Source organism: Chroicocephalus ridibundus, unplaced genomic scaffold, assembly GCF_963924245.1.
Source record: "Chroicocephalus ridibundus unplaced genomic scaffold, bChrRid1.1 SCAFFOLD_748, whole genome shotgun sequence".
NCBI classification, from domain to species: domain Eukaryota; kingdom Metazoa; phylum Chordata; class Aves; order Charadriiformes; family Laridae; genus Chroicocephalus; species Chroicocephalus ridibundus.
Genome location: NW_026961410.1, coordinates 574 through 19,533, shown reverse-complemented (window position 1 = coordinate 19,533; position 18,960 = coordinate 574). Strand labels below are relative to the sequence as shown.

Sequence of the window (18,960 nt, the reverse complement as noted above, 5' to 3'; positions counted from 1 at the left end):
GGATGGAACTGGGTGGGAACTGGGAGGGGCTGGGGGAACTGGGAATGAATTGGGGGGGGAACTGGGAGGGAACTGGGGGTATTTGGGGGGAACTGGGAATAAACTGGGAGGGGTTGGGGGGAACCGGGAGGGAACTGGGAATGAACTGGGAGGGGTTGGGGGAACTGGGAATGATTTGAGGGGGTACTGGGAGGGAACTGGGGGGATTTGGGGGGGACTGGGAATGAACTGGGAGGGGTTGGGGGAACTGGGAATGAATTGGGGGGGAACTGGGAGGGAACTGGGGGGAATTGGGGGGGAACTGGGAGGAAACTGGGGGGGGGTTGGGGGAACTGGGAATGAATTGGGGGGAACTGGGGGAACTGGGAGGGAACTGGGAATGAACTGGGGGGGACTGGGAGGGGTTGGGGGAACTGGGAATTAATTGGGGGGAACTGGGGGGAATTGGAGGGAACTGGGAAGGAACTGGGAAGGAATTGGGGGAAACTGGGAGGGAACTGGGAGGGGTTAGGGGAACTGGGAGGGAACTGGGAATGAACTGGGGGGAACTGGGAATGAATTAGGGGGGACTGGGCGAACTTGGGGGGAACTGGGAGGGAACTGGGGGGAATGGGAATGAACTGGGGGGAACTGGGAGGGAACCGGGCACAATTGCAGGGGACTGGGGGAGCTGGGAGGGAACTGGGAGGCACTGGGACAGTTGACCCCCCCCCCCAACTGGTTTTTTGTCCCCTCCCCCCCAAGTTTTGTCCCCAACGAGAGGGAACCCCCTCGCCCCTGGTGAGTGACTGGGACGAACTGGGACGAACTGGGAGGAGGGGAGGGGCTGTGCTGGGAACGGGAGGGGGGATTGACTGGGATGGAGGGGCCATACTGGGATGGGGGTGGGGTTCATACTGGGAATGGGGGGATCATACTGGGAGGGGTGGTAAGTCATACTGGGAGGGAGGGGATGTCATACTGGGATAGGGGGGATCCATACTGGGATATAGGGGGATCCATACTGGGAGGGGAGGGGTTATACTGGGAATGGGGAGGTCATAGTGGGAGGGAAGGGGTGTCATACTGGTCTAGGGGGGATTCATACTGGGAATGGGGGGGGGTCATACTGGGAGGGAGGGGGTGTCATACTGGGAATGGTGGGAAGTCATACTGAGATACAGGGGGATCCATACTGGGATATAGGGGAGGGGTTATACTGGGAATGGGGAGGTCATAGTGGGAGGGAAGGGGTGTCATACTGGTATAGGGGGGATTCATACTGGGAATGGGGGGGGATCATACTGGGAGGGGTGGTAAGTCATACTGGGAGGGAGGGGGTGTCATAATGGGAATGGTGGGAAGTCATACTGGGATACAGGGGGATCCATACTGGGATATAGGGGAGGGGTTATACTGGGAATGGGGAGGTCATACTGGGAGGGAGGGGGTGTCATACTGGGATAGGGGGGATTCATACTGGGAGGGGCAGTATGTCATACTGGGAGGGAGGGGGTGTCATACTGGGATAGGGGGGATCCATACTGGGAGGGGAGGGGTTATACTGGGAATGGGGAGGCCATACTGGGAATGGGGAGGAGTCGTACTGGGATAGGGGGGATTCATACTGGGAGGGGAGGGGTTATACTGGAATGGGGAGGTCATAGTGGGAGGGAAGGGGTGTCATACTGGTATAGGGGGGATTCATACTGGGAATGGGGGGGGGTCATACTGGGAGGGGTGGTAAGTCATACTGGGAGGGAGGGGGTGTCATACTGGGAATGGTGGGAAGTCATACTGGGATACAGGGGGATCCATACTGGGATATAGGGGAGGGGTTATACTGGGAATGGGGAGGTCATACTGGGAGGGAGGGGGTGTCATACTGGGATAGGGGGGATTCATACTGGGAGGGGCAGTATGTCATACTGGGAGGGAGGGGGTGTCATACTGGGATAGGGGGGATCCATACTGGGAGGGGAGGGGTTATACTGGGAATGGGGAGGCCATACTGGGAATGGGGAGGAGTCGTACTGGGATAGGGGGGATTCATACTGGGAGGGGAGGGATTATACTGGGAAGGGGGGGGTCCATACTGGTGGCTCCCCCACCCCCCCGGGGGGGGACACGGGTGTCCGGGTCCCTCTGATCTCGTCCCCTCCCCACCAGATGCCACCAGTCCCTTCCAGTATGGTGAGTGGGACGGGGGGGGGGACGACGACACAGGGGGATGTCCCTGGGGGGGGGGGTGACAGGGGTGTCCCCAAGGGGAGGGTGACAGGGACGTCCCCAAGGTGGGGTTGAAGGGTTGTCCCGAGGGGAGGTGACACGGTGGTCCTCGTGGGGGGGTGGTGGGGATGTCCCCGAAGTGGGGGGGGGGGTGACGGAGGTCCCCAAGGAGGAGGTGACAGGGGTGTCCCCAAGGGGAGGGTGACAGGGAGGTCCCCAAGGAGGAGGTGACAGGGGTGTCCCCAAGGGGAGGGTGACAGGGAGGTCCCCAAGGGTGTTGACAAGGGTGTCCCCAAGGTGGGGGTTGAGGGGTTGTCCCCAGAGGAGGTGACACAGTGGTCCCCGGGGGGGGGTGGCGGGGATGTCCCCGAAGGGGGGGAGGATGACAGGGAGGTCCCCAAGGAGGAGGTGACAGGGGTGTCCCCAAGGGGAGGGTGACAGGGAGGTCCCCAAGGGTGTTGACAAGGGTGTCCCCAAGGTGGGGGTTGAGGGGTTGTCCCCAGAGGAGGTGACAGGGTGGTCCCCGGGGGGGGTGGCGGGGATGTCCCCGAAGGGGGGGGGGGGATGACAGGGAGGTCCCCAAGGAGGAGGTGACAGGGGTGTCCCCAAGGGGAGGGTGACAGGGATGTCCCCAAGGGTGTTGACAAGGGTGTCCCCAAGGTGGGGGTTGACGGGCTGTCCCTGGGGGAGGTGACACGGTGGTCCCCGGGGGGGGTGGCGGGGATGTCCCCGAAGGGGGGGGGGGTGTGACGGGGAGGTCCCCAAGGAGGAGGTGACAGGGGTGTCCCCAAGGGGGGGGTGACAGGGGTGTCCCCAAGGAGGAGGTGACAGGGGTGTCCCCAAGAGGAGGGTGACAGGGAGGTCCCCAAGGGTGTTGACAAGGGTGTCCCCAAGGTGGGGGTTGACGGGCTGTCCCTGGGGGAGGTGACACGGTGGTCCCCGGGGGGGGTGGCGGGGATGTCCCCGAAGGGGGGGGGGATGACAGGGAGGTCCCCAAGGAGGAGGTGACAGGAGTGTCCCCGCTGTCCCCAGACTGGCACCACCTGCGCGTGGCAGGGCTGGTGGTGGCCGCCGTCCTCTGCCTCGTGGGCATCATCGTCCTCCTCAGTGAGTGTCACCCGCGGGTCCCCCCGATTCCATGTCCCCTCTGTGTCACCTGGGGGGGGGGGGGTGTCTTTGTGTCACCTGAGGGAGGGTGTCCCCACATCACCCGGGGGGTCCCTGTGTCAGCAGGGAGTCCCCGTGTCACTTGAAGGGGGGATGCCATGTCCCCAGGGAGTCCCCTGGGCTTGATGTCACCTTGGGGGGGGGGGGGTGGTGGCATGTCCCCCCCCAATGTCATCCCCCCCCCGTCACCTCTTTTGTCCCCTGCCAGGTGGGAAGTGCAAGTGCTGGAGCAAAGCCAGGTGGGACATGGGGGGGGGGGGGGATGGGACACGAGGGGACATGGGGAGACACGGGGACACCACTGGGGACATGGAGACTTTGGGGGACATGGGGGGACATTGAGGGCACGGGGGGGGGGACGGAGACGGACACGGGGATGTGGAGACGTGAGGGGACATGGGGACCATGGTGGGGCATGGGGGGACATGGGGGGACACTGGGGACATGGAGGACATGAGGACATGGGGGGACATTGGGGACATGGAGGACATGGGCACATGGGGGGACATTGGGGACATGGGGGGACATTGGGGACATGGAGGGACATGGGGGGACATGGAGGACATGGGGGACATTGGGGACATTGGGGACATGGGGGGACGTGTAGGACATGGGGGGACATGGAGGACATGGGGGGACATTGGGGACATGGAGGACATGGGGGACATTGGGGACATGGGGGACGTGTAGGACATGGGGAACATGGGGGGACGTGTAGGACATGGGGGGACATGGGGACATGAAGGACATGGGGGGACATTGGGGACATGGAGGACATTGGGGACATGGAGGACATGGGGGGACATGGAGGACATGGGGGGACATGGAGGACACTGGGGACACTGGGGACATGGAGGACATGGAGGACATGGGGGGACATGGAGGACATGGGGGGACATTTGGGACATGGAGGACATTGGAGACACTGGGGACATGGGGGACACCGAGTTGTCACAGCCCCCACCTTGTCCCCTCGCGCAGCCGCCGCCGTCCCCCTCCGGAGACGTCCCACCTCGTTGGCCCCGGTAAGTGTCCCCAACTCCCCCACCCCCCCCCCAGGGTGGTGTCCCCAACCCCCCCTACCCCCACCCCCCCACAGGGAGGGGACCCAGGCGTCCGGGGGAGGGGACCCCCAGGTGTCCCCTGACCCCCACCCCCGATCTCTCTGCAGGAGCCGCCAGCACGTGCTGAGGTGTCCCCACGTGTCCCCAGCCCCCGGTGGTGGGGGGGGGGAGGTTTATTTTGGGGTGAACCCCCCCCCAAAAAAAAACTTACAAGAAAAGGGGAAATTAATAATAATAATAAAAAATGTTAAAAAAGGTCATTTTGGTTATTGGGGACATCGGGTTGATGGTGGGACAGGAGGTGACAAGGTGATGTTGGGTTGACGGTGGCCTTGGGGACATCAGGTTGATGGTGGCACCAGGAGGTGACAAGGTGATGTTGGGTTGACGGTGGCCTTGGGGACATCAGGTTGATGGTGGCACCAGGAGGTGACAAGGTGACGTTGGGTTGACGGTGGCCTTGGGGACGTCGGGTTGATGGTGGCACCACCAGGAGGTGACAAGGTGACGTTGGGTTGATGATGTCCTTGGGGACGTCGGGTTGATGGTGGGACAGGAGGTGACATGAGGCCACTGGTGACATGGGGTTGACGGTGGCTTTGGGGACATCAGGTAGATGGTGGCACCACAAGGTGACAAGGTGAGGTGGGGCCAGTGGTGACATGGGGTTGATGATGTCCTTGGGGACATCAGGTTGATGGTGGCCCCAGGAGGTGACAAGGTGACATCAGGTCGGCCATTGCCTTGGGGACATGGGGTTGATGGTGGCACCAGAAGGTGACAAGGTGAGGTGGGGCCAGTGGTGACACTGGGTTGGCGGTGGCTTTGGGGACATGGGGTTGATGGTGGGACAGGAGGTGACATGAGGCCACTGGTGACATGGGGTTGACAGTGTCTTTGGCGACATCGGGTTGATAGTGGCACCAGAAGGTGACAAGGTGAGATGGGGACAATGGTGACACTGGGTTGACGGTGGCTTTGGGGACATGGGGTTGATGGTGGCACCAGGAGGTGACAAGGTGACATCAGGTCGGCCATTGCCTTGGGGACATCGGGTAGATGGTGGGACAGGAGGTGACATGAGGCCAGTGGTGACATGGGGTTGACAGTGGCTTTGGGGACATGGGGTTGATGGTGGCACCAGGAGGTGACAAGGTGAGGTGGGGCCAATGGTGACACTGGGTCGATGATGTCCTTGGGGACATCGGGTAGATGGTGGCATCAGGAGATGATGAGGTGGTGTCCCCACGGTTGACGTCCCCATGTCCCAGGTGCCCAGGTCCACGATGAAGTGACAATTGATGTCCCCACGTCCGCCAGGAACTCACCTCCGTGGCGTGACGTCCCCGTGTCCCCACGTCCCTCAGGTGTCCGGCTCCAGGGTGTTCGTGGGGACACGGGCCACCTCCACAACGATATCGTGGCCCATGTCCCCACGTCCTTCAGGGGACCTCACCTCCACCCTGCGACGTGTCCCCCCCCCCCGTCCCCTGTCCCCAGCTCCATCGTGAGGTGACCTTCGGTGTCCCTCACGGCCCTCGGTCACCCCTCAAGCCCCCAAATCCACGGTGACGTGCCGGTAGATCTGGGTGGCCCCTTTGAAGCTGGAGGCCACCAGAAAGTGACGGTGCCCCATGGCCAGGGGGGCGAAGGCGCGGGGGGTGGGGGTCAGGAGCTCCTGGATGGGTTCCAGGTGTCCCCCAGCTCCAAGGCGGTAGACGCGACTGGGGGCGTAGTCATTGCCCAAGATGACGTAGCGTTGGCCGGCCAACGACAAGGGTTGGAAGACCAAGGAACCCCGCGCCGGAACCTGCTGGACCTCCCGGAACATGGAACCTTCCCAACGCATCACCTGGAGACGGAAGGAATCATGGGAAAGGTTGGGGTTCATTGGGTGGTGGCATCTCGAAAAGGTTTGGTTGGGTGGTGGCCACCATGGGAAGGGTTGGGTTTTGTTGGGTGGTGGCATCTCGAAAAGGTTTGGTTGGGTGGTGGCCACCATGGGAAGGGTTGGGTTGGGTGGTGGCCACCATGGGAAGGGTTGGGTTGGGTGGTGGCCACCATGGGAAGAAGAGTTGTGTTGGGTGGTGGCATCTCGAAAAGGTTTGGTTGGGTGGTGGCCACCATGGGAAGGGTTGAGTTGGGTGGTGGCATCTCAAAAAGATCTGGTTGGGTGGTGGCCACCATGGGAAGAGTTGGGTTGGGTGGTGGCATCTCGAAAAGGTTTGGTTGAGTGATGGCCACCATGGGAAGGGTTGGGTTTTGTTGGGTGGTGGCATCTCAAAAAGGTTTGGTCCATGAACACATGATGGTGACAGACTCCCATGGACCCACTCTGCTGGTGGTCCCCCATAAACACGTGACGGTGATGGACCCCCCTATGGACCCATGATGCTGGTGGCTCTCCATGAACCCATGATGCTGGTGGACCCCCATAGGCACGTCGTGATGATGGACCCCCACGGACCCATGCTGCTGGTGGCCCCCCATAAACACGTGACAGTGACAGACCCCCCCATGGACCCATGATGCTGGTGGACCCCCATAGGCACGTCGTGATGATGGACCCCCACAGACCCGCTCTGCTGGTGGCCCCCCATAAACACGTGACGGTGACAGACCCCCCCATGGACTCATGATGCTGGTGACCCTCCATGAACCCATGATGCTGGTGGACCCCCATAGGCACGTCATGATGATGGACCCCCACGGACCCATGCTGCTGGTGGCCCCCCATAAACACGTGACGGTGACAGACCCCCCCATGGACCCATGATGCTGGTGGACCCCCATGGGCATGTCGTGATGATGGACCCCCATGGACCCGCTCTGCTGGTGGCCCCCCATAAACACGTGACGGTGACAGACCCCCCCATGGACCCATGATGCTGGTGACCCTCCATGAACCCATGATGCTGGTGGACCCCCACGGGCACGTCATGATGATGGACCCCCACGGACCCATGCTGCTGGTGGCCCCCCATAAACACGTGACGGTGACAGACCCCCCCATGGACCCATGATGCTGGTGGACCCCCATGGGCACATCGTGATGATGGACCCCCACGGACCCGCTCTGCTGGTGGCCCCCCATAAACACGTGATGGTGACAGACCCCCCCATGGACCCATGATGCTGGTGACCCTCCATGAACCCATGATGCTGGTGGACCCCCATGGGCACGTCGTGATGATGGACCCCCACGGACCCGCTCTGCTGGTGGCCCCCCATAAACATGTGACGGTGACGGACCCCCCCGTGGACCCACTCTGCTGGCGGCCCCCCACCCCGCCCCGCCCCTCACCTTGGCGTCCCCCAGGAAGCGGGTGAGGCAGAGGAAGACGTGGCCCCGCAGGCGGAAGTGCTTGGCCGCGTAGACGTCGGGCACGTGGGGGATGTCGGTGTGGGGGGCGAAGGCCCCCCCGCTCCACCGATAGACCAAAGGTCTCCTCGTGCCGCTGCAGACCACCAAAGCCGGCCGCCCCCCCAGCTCCAGGAACTCCAGGTGGGTGTCGCGGTGCCAAGGCCGAAGGGCTTGGTGGGGGTAGAAGCCCCGGCCCCCCCAACGGAAGAGGGTGCTGGTGCCCCCCTTGGAGCTGTCGGCCACCCCCAGGTACCAGTGACCCCCCAAGCGGGCGCTGGCCACCGCGTGGGGTCGTCGCAAGCGACCGTTGCCCAGGGCTTGCAAGCGGACGAAACGGCTGCCGGGGCCGCCGGCCCGTCGCCAGACGGCCGAGCCCCCCCCCAGCTGGGCCACCACCACCACCAAGGCGCCCCCCAGCTGCAGGGGGTGACAGGCCACCGGGGACGAGCCTGCGGGGACAAGGAGGCGGGTGACGTTAAGGGGGGGGCGGGGGGGAGGTGAGCACGGGGGAGGACGCTATGGGGAAGGTGGGGTGTGGGGGACGCGATGGGGACGACCCCATGGGGACATCGGGGACAGTGGGGTGATGGCGATGACCCAATGGGGACATCGGGGTTGGGGACAACTTTGGGACATCAGGGACAGTGGTGTGATGGTGATGACCTATGGGGACATCGGCGTTGGGGACAACTTTAGGACATCGGGGACAGTGGGGTGATGGCGATGACACGATGGGGACATTGGGGTTGGGGACAACTCTCTTGGGACATCGGCGGCGGGGACAACTTTGGGACATCGGGGACATTGGGGTGATGGCGATGACACGATGGGGACGTTGGGGTGATGGCAATGACCCAATGGGGACATCGGTGTTGGGGACAACTCTCTTGGGACATCGGGGACAGTGGGGTGATGGCGATGACCCAATGGGGACATTGGGGTTGGGGACAACTTTGGGACATCGGGGACGTTGGGTGATGGCGATGACACGATGGGGACATCGGGGTTGGGGACAACTCTCTTAGGACATTGGGGACGTTGGGGTGATGGCGATGACCCAATGGGGACATCAGGGACAGTGGGATGATGGCGATGACACGATGGGGACATCAGGGTTGGGGACAACTCTCTTAGGACATCAGGGACATTGGGGTGATGGCAATGACCCGATGGGGACATCGGGGTTGGGGACAACTTTGGGACATCAGGGACGTTGGGGACGACCCCATGGGGACATCAGGGACATTGGGGTGATGGCAATGACCCAATGGGACATCAGGGTTGGGGACAACTTTGGGATATCGGGGACGTTGGGGTGATGGTGATGACCCGATGGGGACATCAGGGACAGTGGGGTGATGGCGATGACCCAATGGGGACATCGGGGCTGGGGACAACTCTCTTGGGACATTGGGGACAGTGGGGTTGGGGCGATGGTGATGACCCAATGGGGACACTGGGGACATCGGGGTCCCCAGGACATTTTTGAGGTTCCTCAAACCCTTCTTGAGGTTCCTCAGCCCATTTTTGGTGTCCCTCAGCCCATTTTGGGGGGGATAACAAGGGGTTTTGGGTCCTTCAGCCCACTTTTGAGGTTCCTCAGGATGTTTTTGGGGTGATAACAAGGGGGTTTGGGTCCTTCAACCCACTTTTGAGGTTCCTCAGGACGTTTTCGGGGTGATAACCTGGGGGTTTTGGGTCCACCAAAGCCTTTTTGGTGTCCTTCAGCCTGTTTTTGAGGTTCCTCAGCCCATTTTTGGTGTCCCTCGGCCCCTTTTGGGGGTGATAACGAGGGGGTTTGGGTCCTTCAGCCCGTTTTTGAGGTTCCTCAGCCCGTTTTTGGTGTCCCTCGGCCCCTTTTGGGGGTGATAACGAGGGGGTTTGGGTCCTTCAGCCCGATTTTGAGGTTCCTCAGCCCATTTTTGGTGTCCCTCGGCCCCTTTTGGGGGTGATAACGAGGGGGTTTGGGTCCTTCAGCCCGTTTTTGAGGTTCCTCAGCCCGTTTTTGGTGTCCCTCGGCCCCTTTTGGGGGTGATAACGAGGGGGTTTGGGTCCTTCAGCCCGTTTTTGAGGTTCCTCAGCCCGTTTTTGGTGTCCCTCGGCCCCTTTTGGGGGTGATAACGAGGGGGTTTGGGTCCTTCAGCCCGATTTTGAGGTTCCTCAGCCCGTTTTTGGTGTCCCTCGGCCCCTTTTGGGGGTGATAACGAGGGGGTTTGGGTCCTTCAGCCCGTTTTTGAGGTTCCTCAGCCCGTTTTTGGTGTCCCTCGGCCCCTTTTGGGGGTGATAACGAGGGGGTTTGGGTCCTTCAGCCCGTTTTTGAGGTTCCTCAGCCCGTTTTTGGTGTCCCTCGGCCCCTTTTGGGGGTGATAACGAGGGGGTTTGGGTCCTTCAGCCCGATTTTGAGGTTCCTCAGCCCGTTTTTGGTGTCCCTCGGCCCCTTTTGGGGGTGATAACGAGGGGGTTTGGGTCCTTCAGCCCGATTTTGAGGTTCCTCAGCCCGTTTTTGGTGTCCCTCGGCCCCTTTTGGGGGTGATAACGAGGGGGTTTGGGTCCTTCAGCCCGATTTTGAGGTTCCTCAGCCCGTTTTTGGTGTCCCTCGGCCCCTTTTGGGGGTGATAACGAGGGGGTTTGGGTCCTTCAGCCCGATTTTGAGGTTCCTCAGCCCGTTTTTGGTGTCCCTCGGCCCCTTTTGGGGGTGATAACGAGGGGGTTTGGGTCCTTCAGCCCGTTTTTGAGGTTCCTCAGCCCGTTTTTGGTGTCCCTCGGCCCCTTTTGGGGGTGATAACGAGGGGGTTTGGGTCCTTCAGCCCGTTTTTGAGGTTCCTCAGCCCGTTTTTGGTGTCCCTCGGCCCCTTTTGGGGGTGATAACGAGGGGGTTTGGATCCTTCAGCCCGATTTTGAGGTTCCTCAGCCCGTTTTTGGTGTCCCTCGGCCCCTTTTGGGGGTGATAACGAGGGGGTTTGGGTCCTTCAGCCCGTTTTTGAGGTTCCTCAGCCCGTTTTTGGTGTCCCTCGGCCCCTTTTGGGGGCGATAACGAGGGGGTTTGGGTCCTTCAGCCCGTTTTTGAGGTTCCTCAGCCCGTTTTTGGTGTCCCTCGGCCCCTTTTGGGGGTGATAACCCCAGGTTTGGGGTCCACCGGAGCATTTTTGGAGGTCCCTCGACCCATTTTTGAAGCCTTCCCTGGCCGTTTTTGGAGTTTCTTCCCGCCCCGGGTCTTTGTTGGGGTTCGGGGATGTCGGGACTCACCGTTGATGATGGTGGGGGCCCGGAAGCGTCCGGCCAACTGGTCCCACTCCAAAAGGGCGCAGGCGCCGGCGAAGGGTTGGGCCAGGGCCACCCCCGGGTGCCCCCCCAGGGCGAAAGGTTCGGCCGCCAACGAGGAGAACGGGAGGGACTGGAAGGGGCGAAGCTCTGCGGGGGACACCCCCCACCCCCCCCACCCCCACCCCAGCCCAACCCCGGGTGGGGGGCACCCATCAGGACCCTCATACCTGGGTCCCTACCCCCTGACACCCACCCCCGGGGGACCCAAGCATCCGGGATGGGGGGGAGCCGGGAGAAAGGGGTCCGGGGACAAAGGGGACGCGGGTGTCCGGGATGGGGGGGGTCCCAGGACAAAGGGGACGTGGGATAAAGGGGACGTGGGGGGCCGGGATGGGGGGGGGTCCCAGGACAAAGGGGTCCCAGGTGTCCGGGATGGGGGGGTCCCAGGACAAAGGGGACGTGGGATAAAGGGGACGTGGGGGGCCGGGATGGGGGGGGGTCCCAGGACAAAGGGGTCCCAGGTGTCCGGGATGGGGGGGTCCCAGGACAAAGGGGACGTGGGATAAAGGGGACATGGGGGGCCGGGATGGGGGGGGGGGTCCCAGGACAAAGGGGTCCCAGGTGTCCGGGATGGGGGGGGGACACGGATGTCCGGGATGGGGGTCCCGGGTGTCTGGGATGGGGGGGTCCCAGGACAAAGGGGACGTGGGATAAAGGGGACGTGGGGGGCTGGGATGGGGGGGGGTCCCAGGAAAAAGGGGTCCCAGGTGTCCGGGATGGGGGGGACACGGATGTCCAGGATGGGGGTCCCGGGTGTCCGGGATGGGGGGTCCCAGGACAAAAGGGACATGGGATAAAGGGGACGTGGGGGGCCGGGATGGGGGGGAGTCCCAGGAAAAAGGGGTCCCAGGTGTCCGGGATGGGGGGGACACAGGTGTCCAGGATGGGGGTCCCAGGTGTCCGGGACGAGGGGCCACGGATGTCCGGGATGGGGGGGGTCCCAGGTGTCCGGGATGGGGGGGGGGGTCCCGGGTGCCCGGGATGGGGGTGCCCTGGCCGAAGGGGCGCCGTGGGGCAGGCGGGGGGGGGGTGGGGGTGGGGTGGGGGGGTCGCTTACCGGAGACGTGGCAGTGGAAGTCGCGGGGGTGGAGCTGAGCCAAGGGGGTGCCCTGGCGGGGGGGGGGGACCCCGGCAACGTCCGGGCTCGGCCGGGGGGGGGGTCACTGGCCAACCAGGCCACCAGCCAACGCAGGCGACAGTCGCACTGGAAGGGGTTCCCCCGCAGGTCCCTGTCCCCCCCCCCCCCAACAAACCCCCCCGACACACACACACACTCAGCCCCACGGCTGGCGTCACCCCCTGTCCCCCCCCCGGTGTCCCCATTTCCCCCCCGTGTCCCTCCCAGTACATCCCAGTGCCTCCCAGTAAAGCCCTGGTGTCACCCCGGTGTCACCCGCAGTCCCCTTGTCCCCCCCCGCCATGTCCCCCCCCCCCGTCCCTATGTACCCCCGTGTCCCTCCCGTGTCCCCCCATGTCCCCCCCCGTGTCCCCATTTCCCCCCCGTGTCCCTCCCAGTACATCCCAGTGCCTCCCAGTAAAGCCCTGGTGTCACCCCGGTGTCACCCGCAGTCTCCTTGTCATCCCCCCCATGTCCCCCCCCCCGTCCCTATGTACCCCCGTGTCCCTCCCGTGTCCCCCCGTGTCCCCATGTCCCCCCCCCGTGTCCCCATTTCCCCCCCGTGTCCTTCCCAGTACATCCCAGTGCCTCCCAGTAAAGCCCTGGTGTCACCCCGGTGTCACCCGCAGTCCCCTTGTCCCCCCCCCCGCCATGTGTCCCCCCCCCCCTTCCCTATATCCCCCCGTGTCCCTCCCGTGTCCCCATGTCCCCCCCCCCCGTGTCCCCATTTCCCCCCCGTGTCCCTCCCAGTACATCCCAGTGCCTCCCAGTAAAGCCCTGGTGTCACCCCAGTGTCACCCGCAGTCCCCTTGTCCCCCCCCGCCATGTCCCCCCCCCCCCCTTCCCTATATCCCCCCGTGTCCCTCCCGTGTCCCCCCATGTCCCCATGTCCCCCCCCCGTGTCCCCATTTCCCCCCCGTGTCCCTCCCAGTACATCCCAGTGCCTCCCAGTAAAGCCCTGGTGTCACCCCGGTGTCACCCGCAGTCCCCTTGTTTCCCCCCCCGTGTCGCCCCCCCGTCCCTATGTACCCCCGTGTCCCCAAGTCCCCCCCGTGTCCCTCCCAGTACATCCCAGTGCCTCCCAGTAAAGCCCTGGGGTCCCCCGCAGTCCCCTTGTGTCCCCCCCCCCGTGTGTCCCCCGTGTCCCCACCATGTCCCCTTATCCCATATCATGTCCCCCCGTGTCCCCCCGTGTCCCCCCATGTCCCCATATCCCCACGTTCCCCCCCCCGTGTCCCCATGTCCCCCCCTCGTGTCCCCCCCCCCCCCGTGTGTGTGTCCCCCCGCCCCGTGTCCCCGTGTCACCCACAGCTGGGTCAGTGTCTCCAGCCCCTGGAAGAGCCCCCGGGGCAACGTCTCCAGGCGGTTGTTGGCCAGGCTCCTGTGGGGACACGGGGACACGGGGACATGGGGACATGGGGACACGGGGCAGGGGGATGCCAGGAGGGGGGGGGACCCCCAGGGTGTCCCCCGGGTGTCCCCAGGGGTGTCCCCCATGTCCCCAGTGTCCTCAGAGTGTCCCAAAGTGTCCCTAGGGGTGTCCCTGAGGTGTCCCCAAGGGCATTCCCAGTGTCCCCAGGGTGTCCCAAGATGTCCCTAGGGGTGTCCCAGGGTGTCCCCAAGGTGTCCCTGGTGTCCCTAAGGTGTCCCAAGGGGCATTCCCAGTGTCCCTGAGGTGTCCCTGGTGTCCCCAAGGGCATTCCCAGTGTCCCCAGGGTGTCCCTGAGGTGTCCCTAGGGGTGTCCCCGAGGTGTCCCCAGTGTCCCCAAGGGCATTCCCAGCATCCCCAAGGTGTCCCTAGGGGTGTCCCTGAGGTGTCCCCGGTGTCCCCAAGGGCATTCCCAGCATCCCCAGGGTGTCCCCAAGGTGTCCCTAGGGATGTCCCTGAGGTGTCCCCAGTGCCCCCGATGTGTCCCCAGTGTCCCCAGGGGAATTCCCGGTGTCGCCAAGGTGTCCCCAGGGGCATTCCCAGTGTCCCCAGGGTGTCCCTGAGGTGTCCTTGAGGTGTCCCCAAGGTGTCCCCGGTGTCCCCAAGGGCATTCCCAGTGTCCCCAGGGTGTCCCTAGGGGTGTCCCCGAGGTGTCCCCAAGGGCATTCCCAGTGTCCCCAGGGTGTCCCGAGGTGTCCCCAAGGGCATTCCCAGTGTCCCCAGGGTGTCCCAAGGTGTCCCTGGTGTCCCCAAGGTGTCCCCAGGGGAATTCCCAGTGTCCCCAGGGTGTCCCAGGGTGTCCCCAAGGTGTCCCTGGTGTCCCTAAGGTGTCCCCAGGAGCATTCCCAGTGTCCCCGGGGTGTCCCTAGGGGTATCCCTGGGGTGTCCCCGGTGTCCCCAAGGGCATTCCTGGTGTCCCCAGGGGTGTCCCCCATGTCCCCAGTGTCCCCAGGGTGTCCCAAGGTGTCCCTAGGGGTGTCCCCGAGGTGTCCCCGGTGTCCCCAAGGGCATTCCCACTGTCCCCAGGGTGTCCCCAAGGTGTCCCTGGTGTCCCCGAGGTGTCCCCAAGGTGTCCCCAGGGGCATTCCCAGTGTCCCCAGGGTGTCCCCAGGGGTGTCCCCAAGGTGTCCCCAGTGTCCCCAGGGTGTCCCCTTTGTGTCCCCACCCCCCCCCCCCCCGGTGTCCCCGTGTCACTCACAGGTAGAGCAGCCCCCGCAGTCCCCGCAGCGCCGTGGGGGCGATCGTCCCCACCTCATTGTCCTCGATGAACCTGGGGACACCGGCCCCGCTGGCACCCCCCCAGTGTCCCCCCAGTCCCTCCCAGTCCCTCCCAGTGTCCCCCCAGTCCCTCCCAGTGCCTCCCAGTGTCCCCCCAGTCCCTCCCAGTGCCTCCCGCGCACTCCCAGCCCTCTCCAGTCCCTCCCAGTATAGCCCCGTGGCCCCCAGTGGCCCTCCCAGCATTCCCCAGCACCTTCCAGTTCCCTCCACTGCTTCCCAGTGCCTCCCAGTAAATCCCAGTAGCTCTCCCATTCCCTCCCAGTGCAACCCAGTCCCTCCCAGTACTTCCCAGTATAGCCCAGTGGCCCCCAGTGGCCCTCCCAGCATCCCCCAGCACCTTCCAGTTCCCTCCACTGCCTCCCAGTGCCTCCCAGTAAATCCCAGTAGCTCTCCCAGTCCCTCCCAGTGCAACCCAGTCCCTCCCCAGTGTCCCCCCAGTGCATCCCAGTCCCTCCCACTACTTCCCAGTATAGCCCAGTGGCCCCCAGCACCTTCCAGTTCCCTCCAGCGCCTCCCAGTGCCTCCCAGTAAACCCCAGTGGCTCTCCCAGTGCCTCCCAGTAAACGCCAGTGGCTCCCAGTCCCCTCCCAGTCCCTCCCAGTCCCACTCACAAGTACTCCAGCAGCACCAGCCCGGCGAAGGCCCCGTCCCCGATGGTCCCCAGGCGCCCGGCAGTGACCAACCTGCGGGGACAAACGGCTGCCACCCCCAGGGACACCCTGGGGACACTCAGGGGACCTTGGGGACGATTGGCGACAACCTGGCGACCTTGAGGATACCCTGGGGACACCATGGGGCCACCTTGGGGACACCCTGGCGACAGCCCTGGGGACCTCGGGGCCACCATGAGAACCTCGGAGCCACGTTGGGGACGGGTTAAGGGATGGCGTGGGGACCTCGGGGACACCTTGAGGACACCATGGGGGCCTCGGGGACACGTTGAGGGTGGCGTGGAGACCTTGGGGACACCATGGGGACCTCGGGGACACGTTGGGGACTGTGTGGGGACCTCGGGGACACCATGGGGACACCATGGGGACCTCGGGGATGAGCTGGGGATGGCATAGGGACCTCGGGGACACCATGGGGACACATTGGGGGTGGCGTGGGGACCTCGGGGACACCATGGGGACACCATGGGGACCTCGGGGATGAGCTGGGGATGGTGTGGGGACCTTGGGGACACCATGGGGACCTCGGGGATGAGCTGGGGATGGCGTGGGGACCTCGGGGACACCTTGAGGACACTATGGGGACCTCAGGGACGAGCTGGGGATGGCGTGGGGACCTCGGGGACACCCTGGGGACCTCGGGGACAAGCTGGGGATGGCAGGGGGACCTTGGGGACACCTTGAGGACACCATGGGGACCTCAGGGATGAGCTGAGGATGGCATGGGGACCTTGGGGACACCTTGAGGACACCATGGGGACCTCGGGGATGAGCTGGGGATGGCATGGGGACCTTGGGGACACCATGGGGACCTCGGGGATGAGCTGGGGATGGCACAGAGACCTCGGGGACACCATGGGGACACGTTGGGGGTGGCGTGGGGACCTCGGGGACACCATGGGGACACCATGGGGACCTCGGGGATGAGCTGGGGATGGCATGGGGACCTCGGGGACACCATGGGGACCTCGGGGACAAGCTGGGGATGGCACAGAGACCTCGGGGACACCATGGGGACACGTTAGGGGTGGCGTGGGGACCTCGGGGACACCATGGGGACCTCGGGGATGAGCTGGGGATGGTGTGGGGACATTGGGGACACCATGGGGACCTCGGGGATGAGCTGGGGATGGCGTGGGGACCTCGGGGACACCATGGGGACCTCGGGGACAAGCTGGGGATGGCATGGGGACCTCGGGGACACCATGGGGACCTCGGGGACAAGCTGGGGATGGCATGGAGACCTTGGGGACACCTTGAGGACACCATGGGGACCTCAGGGATGAGCTAAGGATGGCATGGGGACCTTGGGGACACCTTGAGGACACCATGGGGACCTCGGGGACAAGCTGGGGATGGCGTGGGGACCTCGGGGACACCACGGGGACACGTTGGGGACATGTTGGGGACACATTGGGGACCTTACAGCAGCTGCAGGGCCGGGGTGTCCCGGAAGCTGCCCTCGCCCAGGACATCGATGTGCCACCGCACCAGGGACCTGCACCAACAGGGCCAAACTGGGCCAAACTGGGCTAAACTGGGCTGAAAGGGTCCTGAACTGGGCTAAACTGGGAGGAAACTTGGGCCAAACTGGGGCTAACCGGGGCCAAACTGGGATAAACTGGGAGGAAAGAGTCCTGAACTGGGCTAAACTGGGAGAAACTAGGGCTAAACTGGGAGAAATTGGGCTGAACTGGGAGAAACTGGACCAAACTGGGGCTGAATTGAGCTGAAAGAGTCCTGAACTGGGCTAAACTGGGAGAAACTAGGGCCAAACTGGGCTGAACTGGGAGAAACTAGGGCCAAACTGGGCCGAACTGGGCCAAACTGGGCCAAACTGGGGCTGAACTGAGCTAAAAGGGTCCTGAACTGGGCGAAACTGGGAGGAAACTAGGGCTAAACTGGGCCAAACTGGGCTGAACTGGGCGAAACTGGGCCAAACTGGGGCTAAACTGAGCTAAAAAGGTCCTGAACTGGGCTAATCTGGGAGAAACTCGGGCTAAACTGGGCCAAACTGGGGCTGAAATAAGCTAAAAGAGTCCTAGTGGGCTAAACTGGGAGAAACAAGGGCTAAACTGGGCCAAACTGGGCTGAACTGGGAGAAACTAGGGATAAACTGGGGCTAAACTGGGCTAAAAGAGTCCTGAACTGGGCTAAACTGGGAGAAACTAGGGCCAAACTGGGATAAACTGGGCCAAACTGGGGCTGAACTGGGCTAAACTGGGAGAAACTCGGGCTGAACTGGGCCAAACTGGGAAAAACTGGGGATAAACGAGTCCTGAACTGGGATAAACTGGGATAAACTGGGCTAAACGAGTCCTGAACTGGGCTACACTGGGAGAGCCCGCCCCCCCCCCCCCGACCCCACCCCACAGCCCCCCCCCCTCCCCGCCCCCCCCGCGGATCCCAGTCCCCATCCCGTACTGGTCCCAGTTCCCTCCCGCCCGGGGGGCGGGGCTTCCCGCGATGACGTCACCGCGGTGGGCGGGGCCCGGGGGAGTCCCATGGGGGGGGACACAAGGTGGGGTCCCAGAGGGGGGGGGTCTCGTGGGGTGGGGTCCCATTGGAGGGGGGGGGGTCCCATGGGGGGGGGTGGGTCCAAGGGGGGTCGCGGGGGGGGGGTCCCGGGGGGGGGGGGGTCCCATGGGGGGGGGGGTCCCAAGGTGGGGGGGGGGTCCCGGGGGGAGTCCCAGAGGGGGGGGGAGTCCCATGGGTGGGGGGGGGGGGTCCCATGGGGGGGGGGATCCAAAGGAGGGTCCCGGGGGGGGGTCCCATGGGGGGGGGGGGGATCTCGGGGGGGGGGGGGGGGGGTGACTCACAGCGTGGCCAGGCGGGGGGGGAGCCCCCGGGGCAGCCCCGCCCCCCCCCGACAGAGGGCGCCCTCTCGGTCGCATTCGCACCCCCCCCGGGCAAAAAGAGGCGGGGGGGGGGCCGCCCCCCACCCCCACCCCCATTTTGGGGGGGGGGACCCCCCCCGAAATGTGTCAGCGCTCTGCTGCCGCCGCCCCCCCCCCCCTTTCCCAGTCAGCACCAGTAAAACCAGCAGCAGCGAGGGGGGGCCCCGCCAACCCCCCGCCCCCATGGAAAACACACACTCCCCCCCCCCCCCCAAAAAAATTACACCCCCCCCCAAAAAAAAAAATCCAACCCTAAAACACCCCCCCCAAAAATACCCCCCTAAAACTGCCCCCCCCAAAAATACCCCCCCTAAAAAACGCCCCCCCCACAAATAACCCCCTGAAACCGCCCCCCCCCCGGCGAAAACTCCCCCTTAAAAACGTCCCCCCCCCTTTAAAAATCCCCCCCCAAAAAATACCCCCCCCACAAAGAGCCCCCCG

General features: G+C 64.1%; 2 protein-coding genes across 3 annotated transcripts; one reads left to right on the top strand and one right to left on the bottom strand.

Moving 5' to 3' along the window:
* Positions 1-744: 744 nt before the first annotated feature.
* LOC134509397 (FXYD domain-containing ion transport regulator 3-like) lies at positions 745-4,682 on the top strand (the record flags this gene model as incomplete). Its single annotated transcript, XM_063321907.1, has 6 exons — positions 745-780; positions 2,149-2,172; positions 3,241-3,315; positions 3,584-3,614; positions 4,357-4,400; positions 4,547-4,682. Coding segments are annotated over 6 exons (230 nt in total), but the record flags the coding sequence as incomplete, so codon positions are not given.
* LOC134509398 (leucine-rich repeat LGI family member 4-like) lies at positions 4,564-18,705 on the bottom strand. 2 transcript variants are annotated; one of them, XM_063321908.1, is made up of 9 exons: positions 18,442-18,705; positions 17,049-17,120; positions 15,563-15,634; positions 14,872-14,943; positions 13,554-13,625; positions 12,185-12,356; positions 11,050-11,197; positions 7,744-8,252; positions 4,564-6,291 (listed from the first exon to the last, which is right to left on the bottom strand). In XM_063321908.1, the coding sequence occupies exons 1-9, from the start codon at positions 18,702-18,704 to the stop codon at positions 5,989-5,991; spliced, it is 1,683 nt and encodes a 560-aa protein (XP_063177978.1). In that variant the 5' UTR covers position 18,705; the 3' UTR covers positions 4,564-5,988. The 2 variants fall into 2 exon arrangements, with proteins under 2 accessions (XP_063177978.1, XP_063177979.1); XM_063321909.1 differs by having other exon boundaries at positions 6,151-6,291; positions 11,050-11,214.
* Between the last annotated feature and the right edge of the window lie 255 nt (positions 18,706-18,960).

What these genes read in the sequence shown, in the direction of transcription:
- LOC134509398 (XM_063321908.1), bottom strand. Translation starts at nt 18,704, where the DNA reads ATGGGGGCGGGGGGTTGGCGGGGCCCCCCCTCGCTGCTGCTGGTTTTA. An exon ending in CCCCCCCGCCTGGCCACGCT is followed by an intron (nt 17,121 to 18,441) that starts GTGAGTCACCCC and finishes CTGTTGGTGCAG; the next exon opens with GTCCCTGGTGCGGTGGCACA. An exon ending in GCTTCCTGGGGGACGCCAAG is followed by an intron (nt 6,292 to 7,743) that starts GTGAGGGGCGGG and finishes TTCCGTCTCCAG; the next exon opens with GTGATGCGTTGGGAAGGTTC.